Genomic DNA, 23,243 nt, shown 5'->3' with positions numbered 1-23,243 from the left:
AGATTCAGTTGTGTGTATGTGGGGGTGGGGGGGGTGTTTTCTAAGGCAGTGGAGCCCCACCAGTGGGATGGAGCCATACTGTAAAATTGAAGGAAGATTAAGCCAAATAAAAAGACACTTGACTTATTTACCTAAAATAGTGTCTTGATCAACAGCCTCTGAGATGTTCAAAATCATCCAGCATGATGCTTAAATTCCTTGTTAGTTTCATACTATTTTTCTCCTTCATTCTACTAAAAAATCTTTAGAAAAAAATGAAAAGAGCAATTGTGCAAAGGTAAGTGGGAAAGAGAACTAGCTTGAGAATTTGGGCTGAAACACAAATTCTCACACAAGTCCACATCAGTACATATGGAAATAGAGTATGTGAAGGTTAATTTCCTTAAAATCATAAATGTACATGTACCCCTTGGACATTCTCTAGGAGTCCTCACTTCACATGTACCTGAGTTTAGAAACTGCTGTGCATCCTTCCTTGTGTATGTTTATAGATTACTCAGGTGTTACATCCTACACAGTACTTGCATAATGCCTTGAATTTAGTAGTCAGCCAATACATATATGTACAATTCATAATTTCTAAAGTGTATCTAATTGTACATACACAAAATTTATATTTAAATGAACATGGCATTGTTATTATGCTTTTCCATATTTATTCCCAAACATGTAGAATTGTCTGACAAGAGCACTACAGTACAATGAGCTTGTGAATATACTGTATTTATTAACACCAGGAAATTAATCTACTATAGCTATACTGGCAGGCTTCCCTATTTGCATTTTCTACAACTTCTTTTCTGAAGAACACTATATTTCAGTCATGTTTTCATCTTCAATATTTGCTCTCTTTCTAGATTTCTGTGTTCCACTTAACCACACATTGCCAATTACACACTTACCCTGTCCATGAATATCCACCAATAGGTGAAACTATTTCTTAAGTGAATCTAAGCAGGTATTTTATCTGGGGACCATGTGTCTAACAAAGCAGCCATTTCTAACTAAGGATACCAAAGTCAAAGTTACAGCAAATTTACTTTGCAATGTTATCACACATGCCAAACATAATATTGAACTACCAACAAAATGACTGCTATGCACAATACACTATAATTAACCTTGTAAATTCACTGTACTTACAGCCTTAACATGTATGTACTTTGGTGAAAGGAACCACAGTGCTGAAAGCAAATGTGAAATTTGCTAAATAAATTTTTGGAAGCTTAAGTCATTTGACCTTTCCAGTTTAAACAACCTAATATAGGAGTTAGTCATTCTTGGATATGGGACATTACAAATAAACTGCCCAAAATAATAGTCATCATGTTCAGGGATATCCTTGCTCTGAATTATTACAATAAATTTCCCTGAAGAGTTTAAATGAATAAAATAATAATTCTCAGCCTCCTGAAATCACAGGTAAATCTATGAATCAATCACCTCTCTAGTATCTGAGAACATGTAAATAGGACTTACAAGTTGTTCCTGGAAAGGTACAGAACACTAAGTCCAAGTTCCAGGACTTAAAATTATATCACAACTTAAAAGATGTTTTCCTTAGCATACCGAATACTGACTTAAATATTCAATCTTCAGGGATATATAAGTTCCTTACCTCAATTTAATATTTACTCAAGAAACACACAGGAAATAAATTATGATTGATAAATGAGAAATCAGACCTGGGAGTGATCCCTTGGACTTCTATCGTCAATACCTAAATGAGACTACCTCTGAAGTCTGAGGTGAATTTCCAGAATTCTGAGAGACAGACTATTACTTATTTCTCAAAGGCAATTTGAAACAATTCACTTAGAAAATAATGATTTAGCACTTAGTAGCCACAATTAGGATATCAATGTGAGAACTTCTGTCTCTATTAAAAAAAAAAAAAGAACTGAAAAAACACTTAGAAATAATAATTTTAAAGTACTACATATATGAATACACATACTATTCATAACAGATACCAATTATATATTTGACTGAATATTTACATATAAAATGCAATCACTGATTATCAGGTCTTCACTTAATTTTCTCTTTGAACATTTTAACTAAATTTGCGTAATATGTGTGTAGTCTCTCCCTCACTCTCACTCTTTCTCTCTGCCCTATAATTTGTGCTCTGCTTTCCTACTGTTAAGAAAAGAGACGACAGACCCAAAATGGAGTCACTCAAGCTAAACCCCATGTCAGCAAACCAAGATTTAATATCTAATCTAATTGAAATTTCAATTGTCTCCCAGAAATGTAATCTTAAACCAGTAAATCTGGAATTTTCTGGTCAGCCCTAGTGAGGTAATCTCACAGGGGCTGTGAGATTGGTTTTGATGGTCCCACAGATCCCTTCTGTCCCCAAAAGGAAGGTGACACTGCTTCAAACAGTACACTCTTTCCCTTGTCTCACCCCCTATAAAAGCCTTCCATTTTGTACAGCTCTTTGAAGCTCCTTTCTATTTGCTAGATGGGATGCTGCCCAATTCATGAATCACTGAATAAAGCCAATTTGATTCAAATTTTATTCAGTTGAATTTTGTTTTTCAATACTACCTATACATACTCACATTACCATACTTATTCCTACACCTCCCTCACTTACTCACAGTCTTACACAATGGAATGCATCTGAGAGATTTAAGTGTGACTAAAGTCTCAATAATCATTCATGAGCTTCAAAATTTATGATACTTGCAAAATAGCTAATTATTTGGCCCTGAAAAGGAACTGGTTTTCTACATGATAGAGGGAAAAATACTGTCACAGCAAGGTAATTCAGAATGTATAAAGAATTCAGAATGGTATGACATGCCTTATTTTAAAAGAAACAACCCTGAACCATGTTAGACAGACCATCAAAACCAATTAGTGAACCAAGTAAAGCTATTTGATTCTGAAAAACTATCCAATCATGGATTAGTCTAAGTTCTAAATATATAAGAGCTGGAGAGCTCTCAATTTGGAGCACAGAAATATTGGACGTTACAAGACAAACTGGGTACTGTTTGGTTGAATTTTATTTTGTTAGTTTTGGCCTTCTATTTAATATATAGCAAGCTTTTGGTTCTCTGGATTCCTGGAACTTGGGAAAAACAAACAAACAAACAAATAAAATTTTCTAGATAGCTGATTCCCACCACCACCTCCCCATAATCAAGCTTTTATTCTTGTTATAAAAGCTAACGTTTATTAAGTACTTACACTGTGTCAGAGTCTGTGTTGAATAGTTTATAAACATTATCTCATTTTATCTTCCTAACAATACTACAAAGGAGATACTTTTGTTATCTCTTGTTATCTCCAATTTTATACGTGAGGAAATGGACCCAGATTGGTTAAGTCCTTTGCCCACAGTCATACAGTGAATACGAGGTAGAGCCAAGATAAAATCCAGACCTTCTGATTTATACCATTCATAACAATTAAAGCAATGATGCTTCTAATCATTGTCTTCTGTGAGGGAGACATTGTAAAATGTGCAACTAATTAATTTGTTACCAGATTGGAGAGAATATAATTTAAACATTTATTGATATCTTAAGGCCACAACATGAATATTTCTACTTGTTTTATGGACTTTGCAATCCTGAGATCTACTCAGGGTTTACTCAGCCATGGAAGGTGTCAACCCCACTGTGGCCCCATTGTGGCCCCACACTGGCCCCAGGCAAATGTACCATGAACACTTGTGTTATGTTATCATAGTCCCTCTGCCTCTTGTCCTATTCCCAGCCTGCCGGTTGTGATGTTTATTGTATTTATGCTACTTTCCTCTTTTTCAACATTTAGATTTTCATTTCCTATCAGCTTTGAAACTCACTTACTCAGCGAGTTATAACTGTATGTCTAAAACAAGGTAGACTCTGACTGGGGCCTCAGTGTTGTTATAGGAATAAAGAACTTCACAAACTTGTGGCAAACTCACAAGACATATCTGCCATTCTACCTAACGCTTAGCAAGGGTGTTTTCTTTACAATTATTTGGAAAAAAAATGTATCTTAGAAAATATATTAGGCTATTAGGGTCTAATTTTATGAACTGTCATCAGCTTAAAGAATCTGATAATTATTAAACTAAGAAAATGGAGAAATATGTGAGTGATTGAGATATATAAAATCTTACAGTTGGTAGAATATGTAAAAGTTCCAACCAGTCTACTTTCAAACCCAGTGTAGTTTCAGAAAACTGTTTGAACATACCAAAATCTTTCAGAGGAAGTGTAGAGTACCAAAGCTAAGGGATTCAAAGAATATATTCCCTAAGTTTCTCAGACCTAGAAAGATTATAAGGGCATTTTTTCTTATCAATACAATCATCTAAGCAACAACATATAATCATGTCCCATAACTGAGCAGCAAAGGAATAAGAGCAAATAAAATATAATTACTAATTTACAACCTTTCAGATCTTTACATCTTAAAACAGATATTCTAGGATGGATCATTTCAGCTGTAGATAACAATTTCCAAGTGCCCTTTTCAACCTCTATTTATATTTTTGGAAAGGAATCCATTTGCCTTTTTAATTCATTTATTTTTTTTATTTTGCTTTAAATTGGGAAGGTAATCTCACAAATCACAGAAGCCTTTTTATTGTGTATGAGAAATTAAATAATGATTTTCATTGTCTATTTTTTCAATATTTTAAAGAATATTCAGACCATCTAGACTTTATAAGGGTGGCTTTATCTTTAATATAAACTAGTGGCTATTTTGAGCACACTTCCTTTTTCAGAAATTAAGGCAATTACTTTCCTGTCACTTCCTTTTTGTAGGCTTTCTTCTAAAAAAAAAGATAAAAAGGACGTTAAAAATATTTAAAGATAAACTAGTGTGAGGCAAACTCTGTGTTAACCAAAACAGCAGAATTTGTTTTTATCATTTTATTGTTAGATTAACTATTTCAACTCCTCTTCCCTGAAAGTTTTGATACTTTGTCAAATATTTAGACCATGTCTCTATTTTATAAAGCTTACTTGTGGAAAATGATTTGTGTAGGAAGGAGTGATGCAGTTTCTAAAATCATAAAAGGTCAGGGCATAGCAAATACCTACGTATGTGTGTTCCTATACCCACCATGTGTGCCCTTCAGTCAGGAAAGTTACCCACATTTTACTGTCGCTCCATTTTTCCTATTTTATATTGATACAGTGCATATGTTAATAAAGAAGCAAAAATATTTGTAAGTAAAGGAGCCATCAATATTTACACAAAAAGATGTAGTTATTGTACACAGATTTTGAAATAGGCTTAGAAAGGATTCATAAAAGAGTAGAAAGCACAGCTGCTAATCTTAGAAAGTTTGTAATCTATAATAACAAAGTTTGTTTTTTATTCACTTAAAAAATTAGTACCCATATTTTAGTACCCGGTTTGTTATCAATATTTATTGCTATATTTCTCTCCTAACTCTGACTCTTAAAAAATATTCTAGGTCAAGACATGCAAAAACAAAACATATATATAGTATTATATCTATCTATCTATTATAATAAAATGATATAAATAAGAGTCAAGTATATAAAATCAGGCAGCCCCATAATCTTAGGCTAAGGAATCTTACTGGATTTTTGCAGTGAGTTTAGATGTGTATCAAGTCATGTAAAACAAATGTAATCCCACAACTCTGCTGAGTAAATCTCAGGTTTATTACTGGACTAAGAGTGTACAGAGACCATCCTCTATGAATAGAGCTGACAATTCCTCTGCAGTGCTGACCCTTGTCTGGAGTTTACAGCATGAGCTTGGCTACTAGCCAATATGAACAATGTTTAAATTTTTTTATGGCAGCTCAATGAGCTTTCAAACATTCATCTGCTTTACTTACTGTGCTTAATAAAAAGCAAGCCAATGTATTTTCTCATTTCCTTTTCATCACTAATAAGAGTAACCATCAACCTTATGAAGGATATCGTCTGCTTTTACTTCCAGCTTCTTTTCCCCAGTAGCTCTGCATCGAAGCACTAATAGAACACCATTATCCCACCCATCATCATTACACAGATTTGGATATAAAGCAGCGTATATCTTGTCACTAAAATGTAACAACTATATGCAGAAAAGCCCTTGGGAATTACTTCTGTACTCGGACATCAACATTTTAAAGGAGTTTTACTGTATTAAGGAAATAGTTGCTTTATACAAGCCTTTATATTCTGGAAAGCTTAAAAGGTTACAAAATTTCTTTTAAAAATGATTTATTCATTTATTTGAGAGAGAGAGAGACAGAGAGAAATTGGGGGGGATGGGTCAGAGGGAGAGACTCTTCATGCAGATTCCCTGCTGAGTGTGGAGCCCCACCCAGGGCTTGACCCCACAATCCATGAGATCATAACCTGAGCTGAAACCAAGAGTTAGACACTTAACCAAGTAAGCCAGCCAGGTACCTCACAAAATTTTTGATAGCAACACAAAACTTTGTAATCTATGACACCAATAACATTTCCAAAGAAAGGAGTTTCATATGCGATCTTCATATAAAACAACCTGATTACTAATTTAGGAATCATGTACATTTTAAGCCATATGTATTTACTTAAAAGAGTGCAATGATTTATTAAGTTTTAAAGATATGCATATTATATTTATTAACTTATTTTGTGTGCTGCCTCATTCTAAAAGCAATATAAAGGAATATAAGAATGTATGCAGCAGTCTAACACCATCTGAAGTTCAGTTTGATATTCTATTCCATACTTCATTTGTTTTAAATTCTTTTAGAATACAAGATGTTTAAGTATATTTATAAATATGCAAAATAACTATATATATATATATGCTAAGTATACAGTGCTAATGAATGTGTGTATATGGATATATATACCATGCATCCATATATGCATCTATACATGCATATAATATGTGCCTGTCATATATGTCTATAGGTACATACACTTACACACATGTCTACATATACCTGCATATATACATATACATACATACACACATACACGTATCTCAGTGTTTATGAGCTTTGAAAATACCCAGTATGTGTAGCAGATATGTCAGCCATCTCCAAAATTCATTCCCAATCTGCCACTTGGAGATCTGTCAAACTAATAAAGAAGCATATTGCGTAAGCATACACACTGGGCACATAGCGAGTGTTTTCTGGGTCCTGGCTCCCCACTCACCATCATCTCCTATCAATCATGTCCTCAGCAACAGCAGGGGCAATGGAAATAGAAGCAGAGGTAATTAGAGGTGTGACTCAGTTCCACATGCACAGAAAATAAAGGCCACAGACACCCTGTTAAAACATGTTTGCATTATAGTCTTAACCAGTTCCATACTGAAAAAAGAGGGAAGGATTATGTTAATGAATCAAGTTCTTGACTCTTTAAATAATTATTGCCCATCTCTTTTTCTGAACTATAAAAAACCACATTCTCTAGCCACTCCCTTGGCTGCAAGAACTTGGAAATTTTCACATTACTGTGATTTATAAAGTATCATCAAAAGAAAAATATTAGCTTATTATAGTACAAGAAGGGTTGGGTTTCAGAATTAGACAGACCTGCATTTACAACCTGGCGTTGTGAAACAGCAAATTAGTAAATTATCTTAGCCCTGCCCTGGTAAATATGGCTAATAATATTTACTTTGTAAGGTTTTTGTTGAGCATTAAGTGGTATGTTAATCACTGGGTACATACTTGGCAATCAATAAATGGCCATTCAAATATTTTTATCATTCATCCTCGAGACAGGATACCTACAATTCAGGATGCAATAGAGTTATCTATTGTAGAGTTATCTACAATATTTTTTGAAAGCTGAAGAAAAGAGTACAAAGGATATATAGGGGGAAAAATAAAATTGTGAAACAAGTGTTGATGATGATGATGTGGAGAAAAAGGAACGCTTGTGCACTGTTGGTGGGACTGCAAACTGGAAAACAGCTTGGAGGTTCCTCAAAAAATTAAAAATAGAATTACCCTATGATCCAGTAATCCCACTACTGGATATTTACCCAAAGAATATGAAAACAATAATTCAAAAAGCTATGCACCCCTATGTTTACTGAAGCATTATCTAGCCAAATTACGGAAGCAGTGCAAGTATCCATCGACAGATGAATGAAGAAGTGGTATATATATAGGAAATACTATTCAGCCACAAAAAAGAATGAAATCTTGCCACTTGCGATGACATGGATGGAGCTAGACAGTATTATGCTAAATGAAATAAGTCAGAGAAAGACAAATACCAAATGATTTCTCTCACGTAGAATTTCAGAAACAAAACAAATGAGCAAAGAGGAAAAAAAGAGACAAATCAAAAAACAGGCTTTTAACTACAGAACAAACTGATGGTTACCAGAGGGGAGGTCGGTAGAGGGGAGTGGGTGAAATAGGTGAAGGGGATTAAGAGTGCACTTATCCCCATGAGTACTGAATAGTATACCGAATTACTGAATCACAATATTGTACACCTGAAACTAACACGTATGTTAATTACACTGAAATTTAAAATTAAAAAAAAGCAAAACCTGCCCTCTGTTCTGCAAATTCCTAAACATCCTTGTTATTTTATACTTGCCTAAATAGATTTCTCATTTCATGTGAAAAAAAATGTGTTTAGCATCAAAAAGGAATGTTGCAGGGGCATAGCTATTTGTAGGATGTAGGAAGACACAATTCTGCGCTTTTTTATAGAGAAAGCAAACAAGATACCACGATCATGACATGAATCAATTTCCAGAAGTGAAAGCAAGCCAGTAGCCTGAGGAACACAAGCATTCCTGGCATGGGAGCCCGAAGTCAATGTCTGCGATGGGTCTCAGAAAAAGGACAGAGTGAAAAGTGTTGAATAACATCCTCAAAAGCATTCTTACAGCACCGACAGCCCTGAGCTGCACAGCCTATTTCTAAAAACACAGACTGGTGGGCTTCAGGGTCTTCACGTCTCCTAGGTCCTCCTCACTAGGGAGGCCAAGGGAACACTGGCCACACACAAGTGTGCTGCACTCAAATTCCAGTTTCACCACTTGCCAACTGCAACCTTGAACAACTGTCCAGTTTCTCACTGTAACTAGTCTCTTCTGAGGGGAAAAGAGGATCCGATGGTGCCTTTCCCATAGGTATTTGGGAAGATAAAATAAAGCGCCAAGCTCAGTTATGAGCCAGAGGACAGAAATTACTGATGTTAAGGTGCTGCTCTACTATTAAAAAAGGAACAGTCAGAATTAGAACCAAGGAAGTTTTTATACCAAGACTATTAATACAATATGTCCTGTAAATAAGCACATCTACCTGTCATATTTGCATTCATATCACATTACAGAAAAAAAGGGAATCAAATGTTAGATTTGATTTCATGTCAGCACGTCAGAGCATCCTAAAAGGGAACTAACTCCATAGCAGCTATCTGAACCCTTTGCTTAAGGAAATACCCACAGTCTCCAAATGCTTTGTCTTTGATATCTCTTTTATTACTCCATTCATATTCTCAGTCCGTGTACTACCAAATTCCAGCCACTGAATGTCAGTAACTTTTCCCAGCTCCATGCAAGTAACATTCTTTCATTGTTTTTAAATATCTACCTTCATGTGAATATTCCCAAAATCTTTATTCTTTCTTTAACATAAAGAATCTTAGTTTTGTTTTTCTTTTCTTGTCACTTTCCAATTACCTAAGTAGTCAGTAAGACTCCATTTCTATAACTTTAAAAGTTATAGAAATTTCTAAGTCTAAATAAATCCCAAAAAGGGTAAGTCCTGAAGTACCATCATAAAATGCTTGAGCTTGGGTTCCAACTTAGGCTCTGCTAATGTGTAATTTGACCTTTTAGCCTTAATTTATGTTTCTGTAAAAGGAGGGGTTATTCTAGATCAGGGTTTCTCAAACTTGACATGGTTTGCTTGGATAATTTGTGGTTATAGAGGCTGCCCTGTGTATTGTATGATATTTAGCAACATCTCTGGCCTCTAAACACTAGATGCCAGGAGCAAACCCCTCCCCAAGCTGTGACAACTGAAAATGTTCTTCAGACATTGCCAGGTGTCCCTTGGAGGCAAAATCACCTGGGCTTAGAAATTAGTCTATGCTTTAATCTACGAGTGGTACAATGAAAGAATCTGCATTAGAATTTGATTTCATGATATTTCCACTAAAATCTAATTACCTAGAGGGCAGGGACATTTTTCTGTTGTGTTCAGTGCCATATTTCCAGTGGATACTTGGTGTAGTAGGTATTAATTACATTTTGTTTGATGAAAATGAATAAATGATGGAATATTTAACTCTACAGAAATTGAAACCTCTCCATTTATCACCTCTTAGCAACACATTTTGATGAGTCTCTAAGCAATATTTGTCTTCCATGCTTACTCCACTTTTTTTTTTTCCTTATGAGCTTATGGATATTGTATTTGCTTCCTTTTAACATAAATTCAGTTCAGCTACCCTTTAGAATCCAAGGTGCTTGGGAACAAGAACTGTATTGTCCTTCCCCCCAATTCAGCACATTAATTAATTCTTCACACATGTGGACTGATAGATTGGAACATCCCATCTTCAATACAGCAGCAATAGATAGGCAGCAAGTGAATCCAAATCTCTGAAATATAGATTTTCCTCTCTAATAAATACCAGAGAAGCAAAAATGTTCCTTTCCAACATTTATATATACAGATTCATTTCTGAGTTTCAGAAAACTTTACATGTTCTTTATGCATTAATTCAAGAATGGTATTCTCTCATCCCATAGCATATGCTTTCTCTTTTTTGTTGAAAGTGAGTCTTCATGTCAAAAAGCAACAGCTGTTCTCAATTACAGCAACCACTTTTAACCTTTTGTGGCATTGTAACTGACCACTGAACAGAGAATTCAGGAATATTTTACATGGAGGGTCTTTCACTATTAAAAGTCTGTGACTGTTCATGTAATGGCTATGAGTTTCATGACCTTGACTCACCCTTGGAATCTCTGGGTCTCCTCTCACAGAATAAATTTGTAATTAGAAGTCCAATACTGTTTCTAAAGGGCAATCAACAGCAACATATCTGAGGACTACTGGAAGAGGAGTAAATAACAACACGACCAAAGTTTATAATACATTTTTCCTACATGATATCATGGATTCTGTTCCATAAAAGAGGCATCCATAAGTGATTACAGTTATCTGCCAACAGGATGTTTTGTCCACATCCTGGAAGATGAGAAGCTACAAGAACAGAGTATACATGCAGTCTCTCTCGTCATATGATTCTTTCCAAATGGCTTTCACTTTCGGAGCACTTTCATCAAACATTATCAAAACTTAAATACTTCTCTCCACAATTGCTTTCTATTAAAGTTTAGTGCCACCTGTCAGAGCTGTAACATAAACCCTTATTAGCGCTTATAAGTTCTACTCTGGAACTAATAAGGGATTGTCAAAACTCCAAACACAGACAGAAGTGGGGGGGGAGAAATCACAGGAAAGAAGGTGGAAAGTGCACAACAAATCTATTTGCAAAGCAATCTTTGTGAGACCAGTAACAATGCCTTTCACAGAACCTAAGTATCTCAAGAGAGAGAAGAAGATCTACTTCTTAGTTTATTTTGCATAAGGTTGGTTTCCCTTCCTCTGAGAGGGGTTGACTAAAAACAATGAAACAAACTGGAAAACTTAATGAAATCTCAATAATCTCTTTTTTTTTTTAGAATCATAATCTGCATTTGAACAAAAATTACATCGGATTCTTCAGATTTTAAAATATAGAATCTTTGATGATTTCTGAATAACTGGAAAGAAAAAGCATGTTGAAAAATTAAGACCAGACAAAAGTATCTGAAAGTATCTGAAAATTCACAGATTTTAGCATAGTAAACAAAAAAAAATGATATCCTAAAAGCAAATACTCTACAGCTATTTGACAAGGGATGATTGTGAACTGGGTTAGAACCTTGGGAAAATAATACTGACCCATAAAATGGCCCTCCACGTCAAGACAAAGACTAGTAAAAGACATATTTAAAGAATAAATGTCTTATTATTTTTCCCTCTTTGAACAATGGAATTGCCAAGATTCTATAACGAAAGTTAACCTGTATAAGGTAAAATAACCCATATTTTACTAACAGACTGTCATTCTCATTTAGTTGTAATCCCGTGTTAGACCGTTACTAACATTTATAAAACTGCCTGTGATTTTTAAGATCTTTTACAGTGGTTCATTGATGACCACCTAACTTGTACTTATTAATTATGAGGTATTCCAATAGTTAGACATGAATTTGTTCTACTCCTTAAATTTAACGACAGTCATATCTCCCCTAAATATGTTTGCAATTAAATTGTCTCTGACTGCTCAAAATAATCTGATTTGTAGTTTGTACAGAACAAAGACCTCACATTTCTTTTTAGTATCTTAAATATGCAAATCCATGGCTTTAAATTTATACTGTTTGTTTTTATACAGGCTCAGAAATGAACTACAATACTTAAGTAACTCACAAGCCAAATACACTCCCTTGTTTTTCCTCTCTTTTTCATATTTTAAAAGAGTTTTTACTTAATTACTGTTTGAATGGTACGTTGACATAATTTGATTGAAAGTTTCCAGTAATATCATATAGTAATTCATGTAAACACATTTGGCATTTACTTCATACAATTTATACTGTTTTCTTCACTGCTGTTTTTTTTACTATTCGGGTGATTCTTAAATGTACATAATAAATACCCAAAATAAATCAAATAGATATGGTTAGTTCTACACAGAGTCAAGTAAAATGGTTTGACAAATATTTTTACTTACTTGATTACTTTTTTTTGATTCACATGATTCCTTCTAGGCAAGAACATTATTTATTGTTATAACCTCCCCCATTACCTAAGCTAGTCTTTTACACAATGAAATGTTAGGACATAACAGTGAAAAACTTTTAGGTTTAACATTTTTGAAATGTAGAATTTTTATTTTATTTTGCTATTGTTGTTGTTTGCTTGTTCCTAAACTATATTTTCTTAAAACCTAAGTTAAAACCTAAAAGCCTTTCTGGATCTACAATAATAAAAATGTCCATCACTAAATTTAAGGCTGCTTTTGAATAATCAGCAGGGGAAAAAAATGCTAGAAGGAATAAGAGACTGAGTCAAATACCAGATGGGAAAAATCAAGAGTGACTGATGTTCAGAAGAAGAAAAATAGAAGCTAACAAGAAGAGAGTGGAGGAAATATTACCCATGATTGAATAGACTAGAAGCTTAATGAAAATAAAAATGAAGTCTCCTCAGGAAAGGAAAATCCTACTTGGAAGAAGCTGGACAACCAGTGAAGAAATAATGAATACATAGATAAATACATTCATTAAAGACATTTTCTACCCCTTCAGGTATCCCTAAGTCCTAAGGTTTAAGGTAAGAGGGAGGCTTTTGAATGGATGAGTTTATCACATCTGTTTTAACACAGATGAAACAAGAAAGCAAGGAAAATTACACATTCTGGTGACACTGATGACTAACAATAATGATGATACTCAAATACCCTTTTATGTATGAAGAAACTGAAGTTCAAACTGTTTAGCCACATGCTTGATAAGCAGCATTTCTGGGGCTCCTGAGTCCAAGCACTCAAATATTTGTCAGTGACAAGAGCCTTTCGCTAAATAAAACATTAAATGCAAACTTAAGTTTGAGGGCAAACTTGGTCGGGGGGTTCTGCATCGTGCTAATGGTACCAAAACTTATTATACAAATTGTTGAGAAGACACAGAAACTTGTATAAATCAAGGGTTTGATTGCTATTATAAAGCTGTCAAAATGTATCTGTTTACTTGAAAGTTATGTACGTTATTACCTATCAGTGGTATATTTTTTATTAAAATAAATGCATTGGTTTGAAAAGTCATGGGTATGCAACTGCTAAAGGCAAAGTGGGATTGGAGGGTTATCATTTTAAACTCTGGGAAAACAAATAATTTCTTCATAATTCAAGGTAAGAAACTTCAGTGCAGTAATTAAAGGATGAGTAATTTCAGTGCAGTAATTGAAGGATGAGTCAATGAGTACTAGCTCTGTAAAACAAAAATTATTTCAGCATCTATATAAATAATTAGAACTTTGTTTTGTTATAAGTATGATAGTCAATTGATTTTTTGCAAGTCAGAAAAACAATATTCATCATAAATTCATAAAAGAGAAAAGGTATTCTCTCAGATACAAGACACTAATTAATGAATAGATAAGATAAAGTAATAATTCATTAATTAGTATCAGAATAGTTAGGTGGATCTAGTCTTAACTTGTTGCATCTGTATGTGATCTAACAGTCAAATGTTCTCATTTCAAATTAGATGAAATGGACATCGTTATGTGTCTGAAAGAACTAGTAGATTCAAAGATAAATAGCATAAAGCATATTCTCTCTAGAACTTACATTCTAAGAATGCTTAGTTGGAATAGTTCATTCAGTAAGTATTCATTCAGTAAGTATCTGAGAACCTAATTATACTCTGCTAGTTCTAGGCATGATGTTCCTAAAAAAGGACAAAATGAGGCCCCTTCTCTCAAGTAACTTACTGCCCAGCGCCCAGCATGCAGCCCAGTGCGGGGCTCAAATTCAGGACCCTCAGATCAAGAACTGAGCCTAGATCAAGAGTCAGATGCTTAACTGACTGAGCCACCCAAGCGCACCCCCCCAAAAAATGCTTCTGAATTAATTAAAACATATGAACTCCTTGAAGTTCCAGAGGGTGCAAAAAGACTCAGTAGTAGGTGCCAAGAAAATCTGAATGAGATTTTCAATTTTGTCTACCTCCTCAAGAGTAAGCAGAATCTCCAAATTGTTTTGTTATTGAAACCTTGACAGCTTCTTTAAGAGTTTCTGAATTGACAAAGAAATGAATGGAGAATAAGAACTCATACCCTAACTCCTAGGTGAAACAAATATAATTATGAATAATCATCAAAAAGTCTAGCTGTCTTCATACATCACATCAAACACATTTTTCTATTAAGCTGCTAATGTACAAAAACAAGAAATAAAGTTTGCATTCCACAATGAATGCACAGAGATAAAACACAGAGCAACAGATTCTTCAGTGACATTAATAAGGTACTTAGTACATTAAGTCTAAACAAAGTTTGTAGGAGCAGGAATATTTATAGTAACCTCCTGGTATCTGCCTCAAATGTAATTAATTGACTATATAAAAATCCATCAGCATTCTCATTTTTTCTCTCCTAACTAAATCAAAGCAGCATAATTCAATAGCCAGGATTAAAAAATAATAATAAATTTCACAAGGTTTTCTTGGCATTAATGTAAAATTTCTTCACATCTCCAATCTTAAAAAGTTAAAAGAATTATACTGGGATGTAAGAAATACAAACGATTTCCCTAGTGAAATAAATCAAGTGTATTTTGACTGTTAATGATTGAAAGCAAACAACAGATGATTTAGGTTTATAATTTTAATATTTAATGTTATTGTTTTAAAAGAGGTTTATTAACATTCTATAAAAACGACTTAACCTACAACTTGACCACATCCAGCCAGCTCACCCAGAGACCAGAAACACGGCCCAAACACTTAAGCCACACATAGTAAATTAAGAGACACCATGATTTCCTCCTCTATCATTAAACTGAGAGAAAACCTATTTAAACTAAAGCCATATTTTAAAATTATATATTACAGAAACTACCAGAAAACCAAGTCTCATACATGATTTCTTACTTTTCTTATTAGTCATTACATTACTCTTTATCAGTTGAAGCCTGTGTAGTTATTTTTATGTGCATTTCTATTTTACCAAACTTATCATAATAAGCACTCTCCCTTTTTCTGCATTTGAGGTTTGTATGGCATGCAATTACTGAAGTATTCTTTAGCTACCAATGTTTCTTTCAGTCTTATTTTCTACCTCTAATCAATCCTTAAAGGAAACAGGTGCACTGCTTTCTATTGCTTGCTTTCCTGTGTTCGTTCTTTCTTGCACAGTAAAGCAAGACCAGCAACATAAAGCATCTTATTGTAGAAATTTTTAATTTCCTATCACTTATATCCTCCCACACCAATACCTCCTTCCTCATTAACACTAATAACTTATTTTTAGTATAAACTGTCATTAACTTAGCTCTGCTTAAAAATTCGGTTAAAAATCTATGCTTCTTTAAGAGCAAAGACCAAAGTATTTAACCCCCCAACACACACACAGATTTTTGAACTATGAACCAAACTAATTTAGCAGGGATAATGTTCATCTTTGTTGGTTTTTTTTAGTGTGCAACACAGGGTTTGGTACATACTACAGACTCAATAATTGTTGAATAACTGAATAAATGGTCAAAAGATATTTTCCACTACTTTTTCTCATTTCAGGAAAAGTGCAGTGCTGTGAAAGTTTGCAATATATACAAGAAAAGTGTAATGCTATGGTTAGAATTCTGGTCCTGTACAAAGACAACTTTGGTTTTAATTATAGTTCTGAAATTGATGGGTGAGTTTTTTGACAATAAAATGTCTATCAATATATTTTCCTATCAAATGGATATTGTCATATTTTCAGCATTTACTTAACCAAACTTTAACTGTCCCAATTATCCATCTAGAGTGGAATAAATGGTTCAGAATATTTCATTACTAAAGTCATAAAATGACCTGGTTATGAAATTTAGCTTCTTTATAAAGCCTCCCTGTGGAAAAAGCTCAGAACATAAAACTTTAATGGGACTTCTACACATTTCGAGAATTTGAGATAATGGATCAATAAACAAATTATAAACTTTATCTTCTGGAATGAGTAAGCTACATAAGGTAGTTAGCCTCTTTTCCTTACTCTATAAGTTTCTAATCCCAACAGTGATGATCCAAATCTCTCAATGCAAAGGCTTTTCATCATTAATGAACAAATTCCATTATGAATTTGGAAATACTCAAAATTAATCTCTCCTTCCCCTACATTGTCAAAGTCCCTTATACCCCTGGTGCAAGACTGATTGGTCTGTCTTGCATTAAAAGTATTCATTTATGTATCTCTCTTTCATAGTAGATGCTGAGCTCCTGTAAGATAGATACAATCTATGTTTCCCTGTGTCTAGAGCATTATTACTTTGTACTAATAGATGGTCAAAAACACTTATTGAATTAAATTTGGTAGATTTTTTGTATATCTAAGATGCTTCGCGATTATATATCCAGATTTTATGAGATATCACCCAGGCTAAGCTTAGTCTTCTCAAAATATTACATTTTGGCTAGTAACCCTTCTTTCTAAAAATTCTAGAAGCAGAAAAATGTGGGAAATAAACAATTATATTAAAACTTATATTAATAGTTTTTGGTTACTTTATGCCAAATCAACTGTGGTCCTACTCCTCTTTCAATGTACAGTACTCTTAACTCCAGTGGAATTTGTATTTTAATGGGGTTTCTTGGTCTCTGTCACCACTGGACTAAATCATAGGGAAGAAGTGTGGATTGAGGTTAAGATGGCAGCCTTTGGAATCAGACTGCCTGGTTTCAGATCTCCAATCTAACACTCACTCATTAAAGAAACTAAGGCAAGATATTTAACCTGTGAAAGCTTTGTTCTCATTTTTTAAATGTAGATAATAATAATATGTACCTGTCACTTATTTGGGTGGATAAATAAGATAGCTCATAGATATGACTTAGCAAATAAACACAATGGCATCTAGTAAGTAATGAACATTAAAAGTCTTTGAGTTCCAATACAATGCTTAGAGTGAAATAAGCACTCATTAAATATTCTTTTAAATAAGGTAAATGCATTTTGATTTCTTATGTGTTAGGCAACTGAAAGCCTTTGGTTGCTGATCAATGTATTATAAAATTATCCTGAGATGTTTAAAATCGAGCTATATGTGTGTTCCAATTAGTGGGTATATCAAGGTATTGTCCCATCCTTTTTTTAAAAAGGATGACATAATATTTTTTGGAAAAAAATTAAAAAAAAACAAATCTGATCTCATGGAAGACATGAAGTTTATCTATCTTTTCATCTGCTTCTTTTCTGAGGATTACCATTCCCCTCTGTGCCTAAACAGAAGCACAGCTGCTAAAATGTTGACTTGTGAGAGTCATGGCATGCTATTCAGACCAGCCTACAAGCTTACCAAAATGCCAACTGAAAAATTAAAAACTAAAAACGGAAACCATAGCCACCATAAGAAACACCAGCACTATCACTGACAAAAACAGGAAGTTACAGCCAAGAACCAGATACAGAACTAATTGGTTGAGTACTAGATTTTTAAGACATAATACAGTAATGCCCAAAATAATATATTTAAACAAATATTTGTTAATATGTAAATCAGAAGAAAGTAGAATACCTCGACACATTGTCTAATAATCTGAATACACAAAGTCTTTGTGATTGTGAAAAGAAATGAAGCCAAAAGTCACCTGTAAACATCAGCAAATGTCAAGATATAACTATAAAAAAAGTCCAACCTTTAAATTACATCACTAAAAAAATCATTCCCCCTTTAAATTACAATCACATCCCATTTCATGGACCATCTCTAATTCTACTACAATTATTTTTATTGATTTATCTTCACGATCTTTGTCTTAAAATAATTTGCTATTCATATACAGGTATCTCATTCTGAAACTAGTATTTTTAAATGCTAAGAGAGAAAGTCTGTGATGATACAGTATTACTATAACAAAAAGGTGCTGTTGACATCCTTCAACATAATAAACAAGATTCAAGGATACAAAACTTTCACATAAATCCTTGTCTGTAAGGACGCCTAGGTGGTTGAGTCTGTTGCGTGTCCTACTCCTGATTTGTCTCGGATCACGGTGGGGGTTGTGGCGTCAAGCCCCATGGTGAGCTTCATGTGAGCATGGAGCCTACTTATGATTCTCTCTCTCTCCCTCTCAATCTGTCCCTGCCCCCACCTTGTGCTTGCTCTCTCTCACTCACAAAATCAATCAAACAATCAATCAATCAATCAATCCTTATTTCTAGGAGTAATCTTGGAATACAACTGAATAACATAGTAGTTTAAAAAGTAGTTCAGTAAATTAGAATGAGGTTAAAAGTAAAACAATTCTGATTCACTGTGAATTTTCTGAATTATAACTTCATGTGACTCTTTTTCATTCTTCTACCAGTTTCTTTAAGACAGCATGTAACATAAGTTTGTATGCTTTATTTCTACTAAATACTTTTATGTGATTCTATTTACCTCACTGATACTTATTTTTCTATTTCTTATAACTTTCAATATGATTTTAAAACATATGAAAAGTATTTAAAATCCAAACATCTAATGATTAAGTTTCTTGCCCAATGTCATATTTTATGAGATAGTTCTTCATAAACTGATACATATTATTGAGAAGGAGACATACCTATTTCTCTCCTGATGTGGATATGAGACTGGTTCCATAGAGACCAAATTAGAGAGAATGAACAATTTTGAAATTCCTCCTGAGTTAAGCCTTTATTATTTTATTTAAAATAGTTTTCACAGGACACCTGGGTAACCTAGCCAGTTAAGCTGCTGCCTTCAGCTCAGGTCATCATCCTCAGGTCCTGGGATCGAGTCCTGCATTGGGCTCCTTGCTCAGTGGGGAGCCTGCTTCTCCCTCTGCCTGCCACTTCCCCTGCTTGTGCGTTCTCTCTCTCTCTGATCAAAATATATGTTTATATATATATAATATATATATAATATAAATTTTCACAAATACCATATATCACAAAGAATACCATAGAGACAAAATATGATTCAAAGTGGATTATAAAGGCTATTGAGATTTCTCTCCACTCATGTATATAAGGAGTAGTATCTCCTATGTTGTTTCAATTTTAGAACTTTCAAAACCATACTTAGTAATGATATTTTTGACGGTGCTCGCCAAGGATCTAAATAACATAGAGAAGTATGAGACTAGAGTGTAACTTTTGCTCTCATTAAGCTTTTTGCTATAGATATGTCTAAAGTCAAAAGCAAAATGTTATATTCCATTCACATTGGTAGAAAGGTTAATTTATGTATAAAGTATATTCATTTCTTCTGCATAGTTTGAGATATACTGAATGGTTACAAAGAGAATACCAAATTCAATTTCTTTTTCAGAGTATAACAGCAAACAAAGGTATTAAAACAGACTAGATTCCCAGGACTAAGTAGTTAAATTCTCCTAGGTATTTATACATTTAAAATTTTAATAAAAATTTCAGTGTGTTCTTAAACACCAACCTTGCCTAATGCGAAATTAACAAATTTGGGGATTAAGTGGAAGTTTTCATCTATCAAATTTTATATGAAAAAAGATTATTTTTAATTAATTTTAATTTTTAATTAATTTATTTATAATTAATTAATTTCAAATGCAAAGACAGTTCTAATAAAAATCAACTTGGTGACAGTGTTCAGATTCTTTGCTACTATATTAAGGATCAAATATGCATTCCAACCTAAGGTGTGGTACAGATATTCTCCTGGGCAGCCTAAAGGGCCAAACCATGAAGCAAAATAACTTTTTTAAAAATCACCCCTCTATCCTTCAAACACTAAGGTATCAACCCTGGATTTTTAAATAAAATAATCTTTATTAAAGCTCTAATGCATTGTAAGTAAACATGTATTTGATGCACAGACATCACCGAAGACTATATAACAATTAAGTAACATACCACTGTGAGATAGAAAAACACATAATCAACGCAGTATCTAATTCTGTTAGAATTAGATTACCTGAGTGCCAATGATGTTTCTTCCCTCTACATAAAAGAGACATATTTTTTTCTTTCAGTTGATCTAGAGTTATAATAGCAGAGTCACTAAAAAGGAGACAAAACTTAAAAATAGTATATGTAACACCTCTTGTGGGGTACAGGCTAGCACCACACAAACAGTGTTAATATTTCTACAACAAACTGTGGATCAACACATCAAGTGAGATAAATTTGGTCTCTAAACAGACTCTGTTCAGTTTTGGGCATGTTTTGTTGCCAAGTGAGTTCAGACTGGGTTCATTTCTTTCAGTCATTCAGTGATAATACACTCACAGGTGAGCAATACCACTCCAAGGAAAATAGAGAAGACTCTTACCTTGGCACGTGAAACCTCTTTCTTCGTAGCCAGCATTGCATGAGCACTTGCCAATGGGTACAAGCCATTCTCCTTCTGTACTGCAGTACATCCTGGGAGGATCTTCCTCCTTAGAATTGTTAACACAAGATCCTCGGACCTCCACCAGGGATTGGGAATCCATGGGTACTGTGTCTGGAAACATAGCCAGATTCTTCACTGTAAATGGGCACTTTTTGAAGTACACTCGTACAGACACTAAGGCAACACAAGCACCAACATCTTGAAACGCCAAATAAAATCCCTTTTTGTTGACAGGACCTACTTCTCTAACCTCAGTGTTGAGTTTCAGAATACGGTCCCCAAGATCCATTTGGGTGAAACTTTCATCAGCTGCAATGGTGTCAATCTTTGTAAACTGATGTTCTCGAAATTTGACCCCATGATCATCATCAGACTCCATGTAGTACAAGTTGAAAGTCTCTTTGCAAGTTCCCAAAACCAATGGAATGCTATTGCAATCCCGTAGAGTGAACTTGAGTTCCACGTAGATCTTCTGAGCTGAGTTCCTGGGGACCCAGTTTGTCCTCAGCCAATTATTTTGACTATGATCCATGACATTGCACACCTGGTAAGTCCTGATGGGTGTGTAATGTTCATCAACACCACTGATCTCTTCCCACTGAAGAATCAAAGGAGAAAAAAAATGAGAGGCAGAATTAATGAATGACTCATAATGAATAATAATGAATACAGAATGAGGGTGTTAATTAAATCACAGGATATACAAAATTATTAAAGAGAAACTTCAGTGTTACTCATTAAAGATCATGACATGGAGCAAGTCCATAACATTCTTATATGTAGGTTTATTATTTGCAGGTTTCTCTGAGTTCATTGACACTAAGTAATTTATAATTTTGATGAATGCATTTAAATTGTATTGTGGTTTGTGGGATATCCAGGAAAAAAATTTGCTTAGCAATTGATTATACCTAGACAAATATTCCAGCATCAAAACCTCAAATCAGTTAACTCAAATAACACTATGAAACGGTTTTGTTGTACAGATGGTTTTGATTGTGTTTTATTTGTTTGTTTGTTATTTAAAAAGAGAATGAAAAATACGGCTGCCTAAAATAAATTTTTATTCATCTTACCCCAATTTGGTCCAGAATTTAGTAAAATCAATATCTGGCAAAACAAGGTGAATCTAAATGATGTCATTACCACATATCTCCACACATGACCTTTTTTAACATACTCAGTCATTTCAAGGAATACATGATGAACTACAAAAGAAGATTTGAAGTAAAAATACAAACATGTCTCCCTCTGACAACAAAATAAAAACCTAATAGTTATACACAGAAGATGTAAATGTAGTGCACATTTCAATTCTCAATATATTTTACTCACACTGAATTTTACACAAGCAAGAAATAAGTGGCTATTTCCTTCTTTATTATTACAGCAGTTAAAGTTATCCTAACACTTTTTTCAATGCAAAAACACTTAAAAAGTTTCAAGACTTTTTAGGACAGTGAAGCACTGCTTTCTGTGATCCTTAGAATAGGTTTTTAAGCTGACATCACGTTGTTTGTGGTACTTATGATTCTGCAACTATTATACCATATGTTTCTAACTATTATACCTGTGTCTACACTTTTTTTGCCATGCCAAATTTTGCCCTGTGCTGCCAGGAAAACCTATCATCCTTTGTCATGTCATACTTGAATTCAAAGACTTCTATGGCTGCCCATTGTCTATACAAATAACTTCAAACTCTTTAGTTTGGTATTGACATTCTTCCAAAAACTAATTCCAAAATACATTTATGTTTTTCTAAAAGTATGAATGGAAATTAGTGAATTACATGTTTTACATACTATGTCCTTGTCAGTGTGAACTTTTTTACTGTTGTCAAAAGCCATGTTAGATCTTCTTTTGTTTACAGTATAATTCCAACTTGACCGTACTCTTTTCCCCTTGAAGCCATCCATACCCCTGCCATTCTTAAGAAATTCTCTACTATATAACCTTTATTTTTTTCCAATTTTTTAATTAAATTCTAGTTAGTTAACATACAGTGCAACATTGGTTTCAGGAGTAGAATTCAGTGATTCATCATTTATGTACAACCCCCTGTGCTTATCACAAGTGCTCTCCTTAATGCCCATCACCCATCTAGCCCATCCCCCCTCCCCCTCCCCCATTAACCCTCAGTTTATT

The 23,243-nt window shown here is 33.9% G+C and overlaps 1 protein-coding gene across 1 annotated transcript in view; it reads right to left on the bottom strand.

The window, feature by feature from the left end:
• Positions 1-23,243, bottom strand: part of EPHA3 (EPH receptor A3) — a 364,933-nt gene that overhangs the window by 234,076 nt on the left and 107,614 nt on the right. The window contains exon 3 of the mRNA XM_028115620.2: positions 21,033-21,693. Coding sequence (XP_027971421.1) covers positions 21,033-21,693 — 661 coding nt within the window. The remainder of the gene's footprint in view (positions 1-21,032; positions 21,694-23,243) is intronic.

This window comes from Eumetopias jubatus, unplaced genomic scaffold (genome assembly GCF_037043125.1).
Source record: "Eumetopias jubatus isolate StellerSeaLion01/CBP00866 unplaced genomic scaffold, mEumJub1_p1.0 scaffold_1, whole genome shotgun sequence".
Classification (NCBI taxonomy): Eukaryota; Metazoa; Chordata; class Mammalia; order Carnivora; family Otariidae; genus Eumetopias; species Eumetopias jubatus.
Note: the sequence above shows the minus strand (reverse complement) of the source record. Positions and strands in the feature narration are given on the sequence as shown.